Source organism: Xyrauchen texanus, chromosome 18, assembly GCF_025860055.1.
Source record: "Xyrauchen texanus isolate HMW12.3.18 chromosome 18, RBS_HiC_50CHRs, whole genome shotgun sequence".
Classification (NCBI taxonomy): Eukaryota; Metazoa; Chordata; class Actinopteri; order Cypriniformes; family Catostomidae; genus Xyrauchen; species Xyrauchen texanus.
This window is the reverse complement of record NC_068293.1, coordinates 14,816,595-14,834,077: the sequence shown is the minus strand read 5'-3', so window position 1 is coordinate 14,834,077 and position 17,483 is coordinate 14,816,595. Positions and strand designations below refer to the sequence as shown.

General features: G+C 39.5%; 1 protein-coding gene across 3 annotated transcripts in view; it reads right to left on the bottom strand.

Moving 5' to 3' along the window:
* Window positions 1–215: 215 nt before the first annotated feature.
* LOC127658566 (neuropilin-2-like) overlaps window positions 216–17,483 on the bottom strand; it is a 96,281-nt gene continuing 79,013 nt past the window's right edge. Inside the window, exons 11-18 of one of the 3 annotated variants that reach the window (XR_007972406.1) lie at window positions 16,619–16,696; window positions 15,813–15,956; window positions 12,903–13,168; window positions 12,421–12,517; window positions 10,839–10,871; window positions 7,613–8,535; window positions 3,876–3,938; window positions 1,975–2,046 (exon numbers count right to left, since the gene is read on the bottom strand). Coding sequence is in view for 1 of the 3 variants with exons in the window: in XM_052147925.1 (XP_052003885.1) it covers window positions 1,742–2,046; window positions 3,876–3,938; window positions 10,839–10,871; window positions 12,421–12,517; window positions 12,903–13,168; window positions 15,813–15,956; window positions 16,619–16,696 (986 nt within the window). In the remaining 2 variants the exon portion in view is untranslated. The other 2 variants (XM_052147925.1, XR_007972407.1) reach the window with 2 other exon arrangements.

Below are 17,483 nucleotides of genomic sequence, written 5' to 3'. Positions count from 1 at the left end.
GGGTAGACAGACAGAAAGACAGACAGAGAGAGATAGATAAACAGACAGATGGGCAGACGGATGGATGGACAGACAGACAGACAGACATACAGACAAATAGATAGACAGACTGACGGATGGATAGAAAGAAGGACAGATAGATGAACAGACAGACAGACATATAGATAGATAATTTCACACCAGTCACAATAGTTTCACACCAGTCTCAATTATCAGTATTCATACTTTATTAAATAATAATAATAATAACAATTTAAAAAAAATTCTGTACAAAGTCTACAAAAACATTTGTTTTGAATGATTTGATCAGTGCCGGGATCTCCATCTCTTTTGGTGTTGGCCTCCTGTCCCAGACAGAAGAGGTAATACTATCACAGCTCTGCAGCAAAGCCAAAACAGGCCAGAGCTCCAAGGCACTTGGAAAAGAGTCAACAAGAGTCCAATGAAAACAGAGCTCAAAACACAATCTCTCTCTCTCTCCCCCCCCCCCAACAACTGAGCAAGACATATCTCTGGCTGCTTTCCGCACCTCCTAATAAGACAAGACTCCCCTTCCCTCAACCACAAGTCAACAGGTCTCCCAGTGTGGCTCAGGGGAGCCGGGAGAGGCCAGTCTGAGGTCTCTTCACCTTGAGGCGAAACATTCTGTGAAATTCTCACCCTTCTCCCAGGCTTACACCAAACCTGGTCTTGTTAGCCTTAATTTTCAACAGCCCAAAATATACTGTGGCGTAAACAGACAGGTGAAATGAAAGAAAGCGTAAGGCCTGACTCCTCCAAGGCCCCAGTGGCTTTAAACTCTTGGTGATTCAATGGCTCTCCTCCAAAACAGTTTGCTTAAGGCTCAATTGTTTGTACATGTAAATGGCTTGGGGATATTCCAGCTCCTTCACCAAAGTCACTCTGCAGTCTTTGTTACTTCAAGAATAGGGTAAAGCGAGAAGATTTTTCTCTTTACACTCTCTCAACACTCTTTAGCTCATGGTTATTTTTCCTTGGCAATCCATAGGTTGCGATACAATTAGTTTGAAGTTGTCAGCACAGAGTCTTCAACACTATGCTTGTAAATCAAACAGTCAAAAGAAAAAAATAAAAGAAGAAAAGAGACAAAAGACAATCCTAATACTTCAGTCTAACTTGCTCGGCAAAAGGATTTTTTTCTGAATGTAATACACTTTCCTCATTGTCTAATGGCCACAACAAAAACATTAGGCTACAAACAGACTGAACTTACGTATAAAACATTCATTAGAGGCGTTGACACTTCAAAACAGTTCTGGAAAGTGACAAAGGATGATGATAGGATGGGAACTTAAGCAGGTCAGCAAACAGACACAAATCTAAACTAAATAAAATGTCCAACAATATTCCAGGCCACAGCGTTCACAAAATGAATGCCAAGATTTCACAAGCAGTCTTCTAGTCCTAGCGCATCTCTCTTCTAACTTCCATTTAGCATTATTCGATCTTATTTTCTTCACAAATCTATAGCAATATACATTTCTTTGTAGCTTCTTTAAATTATTTTGAAGGGGGAAAGATTTTCACACCCGCTGAGCTGTCCACAGGAATGCTTCATGCTCCCAGTGCTCCAGTCCATGGTCAGCCCTATATTAGTGCCATGAGGTCCATTCACAGTTTTGGATCGAGCCAGCACCCGTTAATGATCAGTGATAAAGGGGCGCTAGAAAAAGCACATAGTCACACTGATCCCACGGGGGCCTCTCCTTTTTGGCTTCCTTCAGGCCTCAGAGCAGCAGCGCTGCTGGTTTATTTTCACTTTGTGCTTAATGCCGTCATAAAGCTCAAAATTGTAGTTCTCCAGGGTGGTGGTACTGCGGGATGAAAGGCCGTTGTAGGAGCAGGTGCAGTAGAGCAGGAGACCGGCACACACCGCACCTAGCAAAACGCCCAGGGAACTCATAACGATGATGGTGACCAGGATGGGATCTAGCGTGTTCAGCCAGGCATTGCCTTTTTCTGAGATTCGCGTCACTGGAGGCTCTCGTGAGGGGTTTGGCGTGGTCCAGGCAGGGAATGGGAAACCTGGAAAAAAGAGATACAAACAGCATCAAGCATCAAATTAGTTCAGGCAGGACACATTAGTCAAGCTTGCCATCAGCAAATCATGCCATATATGAGTACAATTCAGACACATATCAGAGCATTTCTTTTTGTCTTTCATTCTTTCAAGCTGCACTTAACACCATGCACTTAACAGCTTCACCTCTTCTCTGAGCTCTTAGCCTTTAGTTCCCTAAACATCTGTCTTGCTAATCTGTGCTCTTTGGAATTCCAGCATGGCAATCAATTGTATGTCTATTTTCGATGTGCTATTGCACCTTGTTCTTGATTTACCAACTTGTTGAATATTTGTTCTATCAGGTGTCGATTTAATCTGTTTTATGCTTGTATTATCTTGCACTGTCTGAAATAATTTTTGCAAAAATTATACCATGTTGCTCTGCTGGATCTGTTCTGTTACCCCAGTAATTGCCTATGGACTTATTTACACTTGGCCACGTCATGTGTTTTCAAAGATCGGATAGCTATCCGTTCAAAGACCAGGTGTAAATGCCCTCTGAAATGCTTTCGAGACAGATTGCAATCCGATCACTCAAACCACTTCAGGAGGTGGTTTTATATGCATTCCATTTGCAACTCATTCAAGTTTAAATTAATCTGGCTAAGAAAGATATATGTAAAATTTACTCCATCCAAACAGCACTACGTCAGCATATGGAAAATGCAAAATAAAACAGCTGCTACAGAGTATTTGCATAGGGCTCACGTCGCACTATAAATAATAAAAAAATAAGACATGGATGCATGTTGTGGGAAAGTGAGAAAAAAAAATTCTTAAACAGCTGACGTGCATGATGCATCTTACATATACGAGAAGCCCAGAGGGGGGAAAATATTATGTGCACATATGCACTGTTCAAAGTCACATGGAATAAAATAAAATAAATCTTTTTAATTTTCTACCGGCATTAGCATAATCAGGGAAGTGAACTCATGAATTTTGTAAGAATCAATGTGGCCTAAATTGATTATCTTTGTGAAACAGAAAGGCCCTGTACACAAGTACTGTATGTGAATGCAAGCACATCTGGCTATGCAAGCTCAATTTCACTCCCATTAGAAATGCTTGATTGAAAGTCTTCTTCTATGGTCAGTTTTCTCTTTCAGGTCAACTACTGTCATAGCGGAGTAATAGTTTGGAAAACAAATTAACGAGCGATAGACAAACAGGCCCAAGAGCAGAGGAACAGTTCAAAGGATTTATTAACAATAAATAATACTAGTCTCTGTCTGTTGTGGAAGTCAGGATTAGATTCGTGCAATCCTCCGTGGAAGATAAGCTGACACGCAGCAAACTGGAAGGCAACCACACACCTGACACGCAGGCAGAGGTGGGCAACCAACAGATACACGAGACTGGACTAACTAGGCAGAGATAGTGAGGCAAGTTACTTCACATCAAACAGCTTAATATAATGAAGCTCATTCAGTCAACACTGAACTGCATAACTACATTCAGTCAACACAGAACTACATTTAACATTCAACAGCATTCAACAAATGCGCTCACACAAAGACAAGACACGAAACATGAGACTGAACATGGAGTGATGATGTCACGGTCCTGTCAGACAAAAACCCAACCTGACAAGTTGACAGGACCGTGACAAAAAGTTTGAAGAGAATCTTTCTATCTAGCTATCTAACTGAATAAAAATGGGACCGTGTGCTTGCAATGGTTTGGCCAAGTATTTGATTGCAAGCATAGATGTTTCTGGCCTCAGATCCCAAAATGTGTGTATTTTTACAATCATGCTATTATATGCTTGAAGTTTGATGAATGGATTTACCTTGACCAGTTCGTACTCTGCCGCGAAATAGAGGATTGTTTCCAAGGTCTTCAGGTCTTCGCTCTGTGGAAGACAAACAGAACCAAAATGAAACACTCAGTGATGTCAAATTGACTGCAGAGTACATAAAACAGGCTTTTTTTTTGCATATTCCAAGAAAAGATCCAGCTTGTGCAGTTTTGTCCAATGAGCTAGTAATATAGTTTGTTTGTTAACTGATGGCGACACCATATGACTTGAGTACAAAAAGCTGTGGAAGTATGAATGCAAGTAGTCTGTTTTACATCATAAAAATAAAAAGCACAAACCACTTTAACTGCAGTTTGTAGAAAAATATCACTTTATTGTAACATTCAATACAACATTTCCAAGACCATGAAATTCAACAGGCTAAAATACCTCATACTGAATTTAAACAGGCTAAAATGCTGCATTGTAAACAGAACAGAACAGGCTAATACTGATGACAGGGTCAAAGCCCCAAATTCACAAAGGACAAAAGTGTGCACACAACCACAGATTCATTAGAACTTGTTTCAAACAGATACAAATTAAGCATAATGTCGACATTATGAACATCACAAAAGTATGTTCATCTGACATGATTAAATATTTTTGTTGACTGAACAGATTTAATTATGAGTACATTCTTTTAATAGAAAGTCTGACCTGTTATTTAAATAAAGCATGTATAGCGTTTACAACCTGGATTATTTTTTGCACATTAAAATTCATAATTTCTCCAGACATACACTTTACATTATCTCTGCCTCTAAGGAGGGGTGAGAGCATATACAGTTTTGTGCAAGTCAGAGACAGGCTCTTGGCATCATCGTGGCCTCACTGAGTGCTTTTAATTAATATCTTTTGAGGGACAGGTAAATGATCGGGCCTCTAGCAAGAATGCTTAAATCCAGCTTATATTAAGTATATAATGTAATCGGGTCCATTAAATAATTTTAAATATTTAAGGTTCAATCAAATCTCAAAAAGCAGCTGAAACTGATGTTTTTTTTTTTTTTTTTTGCAACACAGCTAAAATAGTGGAAAAAGAGATTTAAATAAAAAAGAAAGGTTTCTGTAAGGAGAAATGTAACAGGTTAAAACCTCTACAAAATAGAATCACAAATCACAATCGCTTAGTCTGTGTGAACAGCTCAATATAAAATGCATACATTAATCATACAAGCATATGAATAACTTGGACTTTTCAGAAAAATTTATCATGAACTGATTTGTCAAATGTGAGAAGTCAAAGAAGATAATCACTCAAGACGAGATGAGACGAGACCATTTTAACGGTAGCATTGTTACATATTCAATCAGAGGGAACAAAAAGTAATAGAAATATGTTGCATATCATCAAATTCTGCCTTAAAGACCCCATGAAATCAGAATTGTAATTTGTGACTTTTAGTCCAAGTCTATTAGCTTTAAAGTGATCTAACTGCCAGTGTACTCCTAAAAGTGGACAAAATCAACACACTTGAAATATACAATATTTCTCTTCCAGAATAAATTTAATAAAATGGACCAAATATTTTTATGACTCATACTGCACTAGATAGATTCAATAAAATGCTCTATAGAATAAGAATACCCTTCCACATAGCAAGATGTCGATCATGGTTCATGGCAGTGACATAACTAAAGCCTAATGGCTAATTAAAGAAAATGTGATGATGATGATGATGATAAAAATGTTGCATCCAAACTTCTGTTTTAATAGGAAATACATCAACACAGGACAGAAAACTTTGCTTGTTAAGAAATTTAATGGGGTCTTTAAACAAGAAAGAGTTTCAAAAGGGCCCACAATATGGCACCATAACGAAGACCACATGGCTCAAATCATTTCAAATCTTTCAAAAACTGTAATTTCAAAAACCTTTCAGAACACAATTGATGTTATTTCACATGAAAAGCTGTTGTGTGGAGCTCACAGTGACTGTCCCATCTCCCCAGAACACACTCTACGGTATAGTTGATTAGGCGAGATGAGAGGAGAAATAGAGAGAGAGAGAGACCTGAGAGAGACAATGCTCCTCTCTTCAACGGGTCTGCCAGGTCAGGTGGTCTCTCTAGCTGTCTGCAAGGATCTTTCATGTACTTTTGTGTTTTAAACAAACCCCTTTAGACCCTGGATTTTGCAGAGAAGGTCTATATTTAGAGCAGGCTTTGCTTTGATCTTGCCTTCCATCTCCCACATATTCTTTCATGAAGAGCAGATTAACGGGTGAGAAAGGGCCAGCCTGTCCATGATGGGGGATTATTTTCACCTATTGCCAGATGGAGGACATAACAAGATATCAGGATTTACTTTCTCCTTTCATCCCAGTTGCTTTAGATGAAGCCAAAATCTGACAGAAGCTTTCAGTAAAGAATGAAGCCTCAAAATCTCTTTTGTGAAGAGAGGAAAATATGTTTTGTTGAAGGAATTTCCACTCTGAGCTCTGATGGCACCAATTTTTGTGTGTTTGATTAGTAGAGAGGAGAACATTGAACGCTATGTACTTGGACTGAACAGCTCACACCATATACCAAATTTTGCCTTCCAAAGGTGCATCACTGCATTTCAAGTAGCACATGAAAGAGATGGATGTAATACTCACACCAAGACTTTGAATCAATATGCAGGGAAAACTACTTCCAAGTGCATTTTAAAGAATAGTTTTGAAGCTTTCTCCGGAATATTTTTATATGTAACAAAGACAACATATCTGCAGCAAGATTGTCATATGCAAACAATGCAAATAAAGTCAAATTCTAATTAAGTATTTCCAATAAATACTTCTACACATTGAATTACAAACAAATGCTGGAGACATAGCCTGGTGGGGTAATGCATGTGCTCCGATCATTTTATATATATATATATATATATATATATATATAAAAAAGGCAAACAGCCCAAAAAATAAAATAATTACAGATAGAGGGTTGGTTAGTGATTCGGTAAGATATCAGCAGGTGTATATGTGGAGCGAGATGTATAGGGGCCAAGGTGCCAACTCACTTCCTGCAGCTAAATCAGCTATCCAAGCGCTACTGTACTGACTGACATTTGGCAGATTTACAAAGCTCTCGCTCTGTTTTTACAAGACTGTGTGTAATCAAAGTCTCTAAGGGAACGACACAAAGATGTTAGCTATAAAAATAAAGCAAAATTAGTCTGAGCATCAATTGATCTTGACTATCAGCAAACTCGATGAATCTAGTTAATATGAAGACTAAATGAGAAATAAGAACAGTGATCGGCTTGCACCAGCTCAATGCCACTGAAGGGTCTTAAGGCCAATGATGTGTAGGTTAGTCGGCCAATCAGAGGAGTAGGCTGGCTAAGGCAGGGTCTTGTGACCTTTGCATATAGGCAATAAAATAACATACTGTATCTCTGCAGACTCAGTGCCGCAGTCCCAGTGACCCAGAAAAAAAGTTTATATACAGACACACATTGACAGATATTCAAATGAATTCTCAGAAAAGGAGAACACAGCCTTACAAATGCTTTGAAGAAGCTTCGTTCATTTCATTAAATGGTCAAAAGGAGATCAAACAGGTTGCTCAAACATGTGCCTGAAGAAAAAAAATGACCAAATCTATTGCCCAAAAGGTCCTTTAGAGTTCTAAAGCTCCCAAAGAAAGAAAAAAGACCAATGTGAGCACTTTGTAGAGGTTTGAGGAGTTTTTAGTACAGTGCGTGGTGCATGTAATAAAGATCATATTCCTTCACTTACATCCTGTTGAGAAGATACACACATAGATTCCTCTAGAAACAATGGAGGAGTCCCAGAGTTTGCAATTCTGTTTGTAGTTCATGTTTTGTCTGTTTCGCTGTCTAGAAGCTTGTAGTGTGCACATGAGATGCAGTACACATGCAAAAGTTTCCATGTGACAACAGGATCCCTTTCTGGTTTCCCTTTTGTGTTCCAATCCTTTCCTGTCCATCTCTGCTCTTAGGCTCTCCTCAGAGTTTGGCAATGCATTTTCTTGGCAGTACAATAGGATTGGTCATGAACAGGAGATTAGAGCTTTGCAGAGTAAGGTTCCCATCCAGCCTTTCTCCACACGGAGAGTAGAAAGGAGTGCCTGCCACTCAGGATTGTGGCTAGATGCCCCTCTGCACAGCACATTTCCACTTTCTCTTAGCCCTTGAGCACCATAGAAGTGTTCTCTGGTGCTTTGTGTCCTCTTTTAGCATCTTCGTTAGAGGCACAATCCAAGTCCAGCGCTCAAAGTGAAGCTTATCCTGTGCAAAAACTAGTCTTTAAGTCTTTTGGCATCCTCGTGTTTGGTTTTTAGTTAGTTAATTATGAAACAGTAGGATGAAATTGTACATCAGTATTCTTTCAGCACTGTGAGCAGGGCTCTTCCTTCTCTAACCTAATAGTCAGCATGGGCTCCACCCCAGGACCAGCGAGACCCCCGGTGCCGTTGCCAATGTACTGTCCGGTGTACGTACTCTGGTAGGACACAGAGTGCTGGCTCTTCTTGGCCGCCAGGTGGTAGCGATGGCAACACAGCACCATGCCCAACATGATGCAGCCCAGGAGGAAAAGGGCGCCACCTCCGGCTATTACGTAATACCAGTAAGTGGGCATGGGCTGCAGGGACACTGTCGTGTCAACAGTGGGGTCACTCCTGCCAGGTAAGGCTCCCCCTGGTGGAGAGACACAGAAGAATTGGCTTGGGGTAGAGAGGCATGCATAACTGCATAGCTTCAAGCCATTTTGGAATTAACTGGAATGGTTTTACTCTGATTTGGTGCTGCATTCAAACAAAACAGACACAGACACGCAGATGCACATGCATGTTGCCTGTCCACGGCCCCTTTCACAGGGTTCATGTGAGCCACGAATTATAGAAATGTTTATTTTCTATGTGTTCTTTTAGAAGATAATGGTTTGCTTTTAAAAGTCACAATAAGGGGTAGTTCAGACCAAATGTATTTTTTGCGCTAAAAAGGTAGATGCAGAGCAACGAATAGTGCAGAATGCAGATGTCTCGAGATGCATTTTTGCATTAAACAGAGAGCGCAGCACAATGGTCAAAAACGGATGCAAAAACGCATCCGGTGTGAGCGGCCCCTAAGAGTGGTAAAATGTGTTTAATGGACCGTGAACAGATGCTATATGATGTGGGCTTATGAAGATAGTTTGCTTGAAGTCTGCAATCATTGTTGAATCTGTACTATAACTATTTTAGATGCAACCAAATGTGGAAATCATAAAAGAATATAGTGTAATATGTAAGACAGGCTGATGTCAGCACCGTCTCTTAGCTGGAAAGACCATTCTTTTGTAATACAACGTTCTTTCTGGGTTAAAAGTTTGGTTTTCTTGCATGCATGGATCTGTGCCAGTTTCATCTGCCTCAAGCCAAAGTCTTCCATGAACCCAACCCAGCAGTGCATGGAAACTGCTCACCCTTTACACATGTGTTTATTCATACACTCACCTACACACATATCCAGGAGAGCAGTAAACTCTCACAAGCCACTTCTTCTATTTCCACCATTTCATCTTCCTCTTGTCTGTGCGTAAACATGCAAGTAATCTAGGAGTTCTATACCCAAATAATCAGTTATGGGAAAATCCCACATTTGCACAGGGAATTAATATCCACTTCAGTTAAATGAAAGGAAGCTAGCTACAAAAGGAATACATAAAATTACTTGTCTCGAGAGCTTTGTAATTCTCTACAATCATCTAAAATAGTGTAGGGGAATTATTCACTGCAGCTGGCCAAATCTGATTGACCATGATCATACAGCTTTTAGAGAATAAGGATATACTATCCATAGTAACACAGGTGTTGCCACCACCAGTGAAATGCTGACACACTTAATAATGTAAACTTTGAGTGCATTGCTGTTATTATAATACTTTTGCTAAAGAATAACAATGCCATGTCACCCTGGAGGAATATGTATTTGCTCAAGAGGCTGCTTTTTCATGACCCTCGAGACTTTATGGAGGTCTCGGTTATGTTTTAAGGATCAACATTGTTTTAGATGTACTTCTAAAATTCCTTAGGATAAATAACAATATAGACTTTTCATCAGGAGAAAAATCTGAGAAGCAACAGACTACAGCAAAATTCTTAATATGCTTTCCATGTTCTCATTTCTGTTCAGGACAATAATAGACCTTTTTCACAGCAGCTCCACCTTTAATTTCTGATGGGAACTACAACGAGGCTGTGAGGGATACACTTAGTCTCTTCAATAGGTTGTATTGTTGTTTAAACTGTTTTGGATCGTTCTGCTGATGTAACAAAAAAAACTTCTTTCCAAGAAACTTCAGATGACAAAAAAATTGTATGTGCTCTATGTTGTTTATACAGCTTTAGACAGTGGATGCCATTGAAAAGACCCCTCACATTCTCATTTTCATTCACATCAAAAATGAAATACACTGTTATTGTGAATACAGTCTATTTACATTTTGAAGAGATTTTTATTTCTTTCATTATGTGTGCCTCAGGTAAGGTCAATTGTCCCAAAATTGAAGGGGTACTATATTAGGTGTATTACGCTAACTGAATCTAAAGGCCATATTTGTTGATGTTTAGCATGACACCAACGTATATAAAAAAGCACTTGATGTGAGGCTACAGATGCATGCTAGGAAACAGCCCATGCTCCAAAATCTGTATAACAATAAAGATAGAGAGGACAATACCAATGATGATGATGGAAATGGTTTGACATTGAAGCACCAGCATCACTGAACTCACAATTTGACACACACAAATGCATCAGCTTAGCTTCTTCGAGTCTGAATGTGTCTTAAACTTCTGCTATGGGTTTGAAAACAACAGAATCCCTACTTGGTGCTAGAATAAAACTGAACTAAAAATATAACGATTATCAAGAGCTCTGCAGGTGATGCAAGATGCTAGGCAATAAGCAGGAAGCACAAACATTGGCACAGGAAATGACAAAATGCCAGTAAAACTCACCAGTCATTTCAGGTGGAAACGCAGCAAAGGGTTCTGAAATGTGAGAGGAAAATAAAGTTAGTGAAAAAAAAAAACCTTGGCTCTAACAAACTATACCCACATAAATAGCAACAGGGCAGATGGTCTGCAAATGATTAATACAAAATAAAAAACATTCTAGGACTAAATAATTCTTATAAAAGGTGCTGTAAGCAATGTTAGCCCTAAATTATTTCAGACTTAACCATGAAATTAGACTGCCCCCTCTTTCCTAAATGCCGGCATTCAGAAATTAGGTTAGCAAACCTAATTTCTGCTCAAGGTGAATGACAAGCATAGAATGCCTTCAAGTGTTCTGATTGGATAAACATCCCTCCATCAGAATCTTGCTAACTGTTTACAGAGCATAGGGTTGTCAGAGAGACAAAAGTGATGTCTCAGGACACCTATATTTCAGTTATATCATATATAAGTCTCTAAGCCATTCAGATTGATTTCTCTAAAAGAACTGTGAATCTGTGGTGCTTTCAAAACATGTTTGTTTAAACATCCCAACCAGCCTGACACATCAATGCTGACTCAACCAACGGTGTGAGTTTGGGGTGGGAAAATATATTTTTGTATAGTTTGCCTGACCAATGGCAGTAACGTGTCATGAGGGTCACTCTTCAAGAGACCCTTTGTTTCAACAAGAAATTCATTTGTAAAGTGGTTTGAAACAATGAATTTGGTTCATATGAAAAGAGAAAGAGAGGAAATTAAAAACAGAAAAGAGGGGAGAAAGGAGGAGAATAGGACTGGCTGCATGTCATTTGGCAAACTGTGCTCTGTGCACACTCAGAGTGCCAGAGAAACAGAATGCCAGTTCACAATGTTTGGAATGCAGATGCTTTTAAAGGGAACGTTGCAGAGAGACATGGGACAGATTTGGCAGCAACACAGGGGCTGGCGTGTGCAAACCGAACAGCTTTAATTGATAAGAGTCCCAATAAGAGTATTTATTTGATAAGTCCCAAAGCCTGGGCCTGTGGCAGATGTGTGTACATGAGCGTGTGATTGTGTATTTGAGAACTCGCACCAATAACTTGATTCAGTACGTTGTAACTCACACATTTAATTTTTTTTTTGCTGATTTTACTGGCTTATTTGTTAACATTGTTTAAATATGAGTATGCAATATGTCCTGAGAGGAAAAGCAATGTTGTCCTCAATAAATAACCTTCACAGTTCAGCATTGTGAGTCACTTGCTGTAGCAAAGAGCTTTGTTAGACATTAACGTCTATTCCGTGATTATGAAAAGCTACAATGTTGAGAGAAGGGCTGCATAGTTATTCCCTGGCATGGCTCTGGAAAGCTCTGTTTGCAAATAAGAGAGGGTGAGTAAGGCCTAGCTTTAAGCTTTTTGTGTAAGCCAAGCAATTGAAGAACACTTTCGATGTGATCATTTTTATCTCAGCCTTGAGTTGTAAGAGAAGGATGTCGGGAGAGTATTTTGGTGGGCATGCAATGCTACAGCAATGTGGTCAAAAAGTAACGTTTGGTGACAGTCGTGGGGGGTGGTGGTTGAAAGGGAGAGAGACAGACTCAGATGTTGATATTTACGTGTGCACTGCTCAAGCTCGGTGTTAGAGCTCATGTGGATGTTATCGACCCAGATATGCCCTCGACTGCCCCGCTCAAAGAAGCCTTCTATGACAACCTGGCAAATAAAAGAGAAAAGAGGGAATTAGAGGCTGCAAGTTGACTACATTACTCTCAATTCACTTCCTATTTTGGGTATAGTTGGTTGTTGCTAGGGCCAGCATTGTAATGAGGTTGCTATTGTGTTCCGAGTGGTTCTCAGTGCATAGCTATGTTTTTGACCAAGGTGTTCTGCTTGGTTGCATACTGGTTAAGTACAAAAGAATACAGTCAGTACAGCAAAAGAGCCCACCCACATGTCTCTATGAAATTATGGTTCCTAGATATGGTTCAGATCCCTCCTTCAATACAAATACAAGTCTATGTGACAACAGTAACATTAATGTTTGTAATAGTACAAGACAAGTAACAAGCCCCTCAATCTGATCTGTGTATCTGTGTACCTGATATTGTTTAGGGGACTGAGGCAGGATGGTGCGGCCCTCCCTCCACATAGGCCCCTGGTCTCCTTTCAGAGTCCAGAGCAGCGTCTCCTCCTGGTCGTCTTCCAGGAGCAGCACACGAAGGCTGTCATGACCCTCTCCCTGCAGCTGGTAGTAGAAAAGCAGACAGACGGTATGGCGCTCAGGTCCCACAGCTGGACTCACCAACCTCGCATGCTGTGGCTCTATCTTAGGACTCGCTTCCACATACAGGAAATTCCCAAAGTCTGAAGTGAAAAAGAGAAAAGTGAAAATGATTTGAAAGTGAATGATGCTTAACTCTTTGAAACAACTGACAGGAGACGAAAAATATAAATATGATATGATATTTTGATCTTGTTGAGAGAAATGGTGCTTCAGGACCAACAAGGATGTTCATTCAGGAACATGTCCCTCTTGGCAAAATCATGGTTAACCAGATTTTATTTTGGTTGCATATTAGTGTAGTTTCAGTATACTTACAGTGTACTTACCCAAGAAAGTATTGAGTAATATTATGTAACTATATGTACTTAATATGGGTTAAGTTTGGGGTTAGGTTTAGGGTTGATTCCTAGCAGTAATTATATACATGTAGTACGTAAATATAGAACAGTACTGTAAAATATAATGCTTCCTTCATTTCTCCATTTCTCTGTCTCTTTCTCTTCTCACAGCTACATTACACTGATCATTCTAGTACATTGTTTATGTTTGCTAAGTGATTAATACAGTTATTGATCTGGTATGTTCATTATCATATTAAGCTGTGAAGGAAGTAGAAAATTAGCTCCAGGCATAAAAGCACTTCTGTTTTTAGAAGGAGTGGCCCTTGCAAACAGTCTGTCACATTCCACTGTGGATGTCTCAGTAAAGTGGAGGAATATGAAGGAGCGGAGGGCAATAGAGGATAAAGACGATCAGAGAGGGCTGAGACAGGACGAGGATGGGACCCTCTCTTTGAGAAATCTGACTGGACAGTGTGGCAACAGAAATTATCATTACCCGCACTGCCTCATTTATAATAAGGATGCAAAGATTTATGCTTTTGCTGATGTATAGAGAATTGGAATAGTAATTTATTATTGTTTTCCCTACTTCGACACATTCCACATCCCAAGCTCTTTGAAAGTAAAGCACTGAAATCAGATCACATCAGGCTGTTGTAAGTCTTTCTGTATGAGATGCCCGAATAGATTATTACATTAATTAACGCAAAAACAAAAACTTCCTCTGTTTGATCCTGGGTATAAATATAGGAAAATTAATTACCCTTTACAGGGAAAGTTCACCATGGCTTGGAGACTGCTTAGCATAGGTTGATGTGCCTGTGAGTTAACTGTAGGGCAGGGAAAGGTACTTCTGGGATTATTGTTTATACGTAGAACCTGCTAGAGCTAATTAGGCCGACTGCATATTAAGCCTTTTTTGCCATCTTTTTCTGTTTTCTTGTTAAGACACTGGGGTACAAAAATTATGGAATGCTCAAAGCGCTGTTCCACGAGCCAAGGAATCTACACGACTTGCCGGGATGTTGGATTGCTTTACGAGAGTGCACTGAGCTGTAAAGTGAATGAGTTGACCAGCTCTTTTACAGGGACGCTGAGGAGGGTTAGATCAGAAAAATACTTTATACAAGTATGCGAACGTGATACTTAACCTAACAAATGTAACAAACCTCCGTACTCAAAGGATCGATAGATTTACCTTCAAATGTATGCATCCTTGAACTGTGTGTCTTGTTTTTCAGGCAAGCTACAAAATAATAATGAACAGTTTTTTTAATTGAAACTAACTTAGTATGCTAAATATCAGGACTCTTGGAATGTCACTTGTCCACTCAGATTGAAGGACCGGAACTGTATAATGTGCACTGTAACACTCTTGCTGTGGACTATAGCATCCCTTGTGGCAGCGCTAAGAATCCAATGTGCTTTTGACACAATGCAATTTAGGTAAATGCCACGAAAAATTGCATATTTGCGTTCAAGTACATATAGAGAGTAGGTTTCAGGCCTTAAGGTCTCTGTAGAGTTTGTTTGGAGAGGATGAGCAACTCCCCAGTTGTTAGAAAGAGAATGTGCGAGTGACAGACAGAGCGTTTGGAAAGAATTGATCTGAGGGCTTGGGTGTGCACTTGGTTTGGGAATGGTTAAAACAGAAGTGCATTCTTTCCTCATGACTCCTGGATCTCTCTTTAAAACCTGACATATGGAAAAGAGCGCAAGATTTCTTTAACAGCCTTACAAGGCTGAGTGCTTCAAGAAAGCTGTGAGGACATACACTACACTGTACACTAGTGTGTGAGCTCAGAATTTGTGAAACACTCATTTTCTTTCAAGCAGATTTTATAAAGGTCAGGTAGGTTTAGGGATGGAGAAATTAACTAACTCCCACAGGAGGAGCGAGAATGGAGAGGGGGAGTGACAGACACTATTTCCAGAGTCCAGCTATCACATTAATTACACTCCAGTAATGAAACGGATGGATGGAATATGAGTGGTGAGAAAGTGTGTCAAAGTGTATGCATTTAGAAAGAGAACAAGGGCAAAGGAAGGTTGGAAAATTGCAACTTATGCACCTCTCGTGCAGTACGATCACAGCAAGAATTGAATCACAATCAGTTTTCAGTCTTTCTAAACTTTCTTGCTAAAACAAAGTCTTAAACCATACTAAACTGGTTTGATGGTTTTACCTGGTCGGCCAGCCTGGTTAAGCAGTTCTTCAGTTTGGGCAAGTGCCCAAAACTCCTCTAAAATAAGCGAACAAATGAGCCTGACCAGACTGGAAGACCAGTAAACTGGGTTGTCCCTGTTTCATTTTTAGTTTTTAAAAGTTTTGATTACACAACCATGTTTACAGCCCAAATATATTTTATTAAGCTGGACTTACTGTCAGAGCCCTGTGTCAGGTCCAGACTAGCACTAGACGAACTGTACAGAGACCACTTCAGATCAGACGTGGGGTCATGGGTCCATCCGCACATACTCTGCTCAAAGTCACACAGGCCACCCAGAGATGAGAATGTTGTGGGAGCTGAGAGAGAGAGAGAGAGAGAGAGAAAATATTAAGATTACACTCACTATTTACCATTTCCTCAGTTTCTGCATTATGGCCTACCATAACATGCAAATTCGCATGAATCCACAGACATGTATACATGTGTCCCACAAGTATTTTCCACATGTATGTATATTTTATTTAGTATGTGTGTGGGTGAGTGTGTTCATATTATATGCAAACAGATGTCTCACTGTATGTATACAAACTCATGGTTCAATGCGTTTACAGATTGGCCCTAAAGCTGCTGTTGGAGTTGTTAACATACAGAAACTAACAGACTCAAGCACAGTCTCATCTACATGAAGTGCTGCGCCTCAACAGTCAACAGGTCTCTGTCGGCCATCCATCCAGCAACATGCTGCTATGCTAGTTAGCATAATGTTAGCACTCATGCTGCGAGCGGCAGAGACATAAGTGTGTACAAATGTAGGGGCAGCAATCTGTTATTAGGGCTCTGGGAAAGAGAGAGCGAGGCTGCAATTACACTGCAGTTTACTGTAAATGAAAGTGTTTGCGTGATATGCTAAAGTATTTGCTTACAAGCACTCATGAATAAATATACAGTTGAACACTTGCGTCTTAGTGTTATGCATTGATTGATTGTATTGATTGAAATTAATGTATTGATTGGTTACCTAGTGTTCTGTAGACAGTACTTGTCTCTTCCTGAAGTGGCAGAGTAGGTGTGGCTGTGTCAGGAATGGTGGTAGATTCTAAGAGAGAGAGAGCGAGAGAGAGCAAACTTTATAAATACAAGTGAGACTTTTAGAACAGAGCACAAAATAATATATTCACAAGTTATATTTGTGATATTCTTTGTCTGTTTGCACAGCATCAAATATCCCAGTATTTTGTTTTGTGGCACTGGGAAAAAACTTTAAGCACAAACAGGTAAAAAATAAGTGACAAAAACCTGGTCTCATAGTGAGATTGTGACTGTATATACATTTTTGCAAAACGTATGTGTCTCCAGGTAAACTTCCCTGCAGTTTTCAGTAGACATGAACACTAGAGACCCTACAATAACTGTGTGTTTTATTCATTTTCACTCAATGACTTTAAAAATACTTATTTTTCTCTATTACTTAGACGCTGCTATTTTATGATATTGACACTTCATTTAATCATAAACATCTTTTGAAAAACAATACATTTCAATGCTTGTATTACAGACATATATACACTTATTCCTCTACAAATTGCTTGCACAGTAGCTCACCTGATGGAGCATTAGGCATAGGGTCGGAGGACACGATTCTAGCTCAGCCATGAACTCAAGCTAACACGTGACATTACATAGTCATAGAAGTGGCAAAACATGAAGTGGTTGCTTCAGAAAATTTGCTTTTTCATTTCAATTCCACATTTAAAAAAACTAATGCTTAGATTTACCTTATCAGGCACTGATAAGGTAAGGGTGTCTTTTTTAACTTCGAATATACTGTACAGTACATTTTAAAATCCTAATTGTTAACTTTAGGTGTTGATTTGGCAAGGATG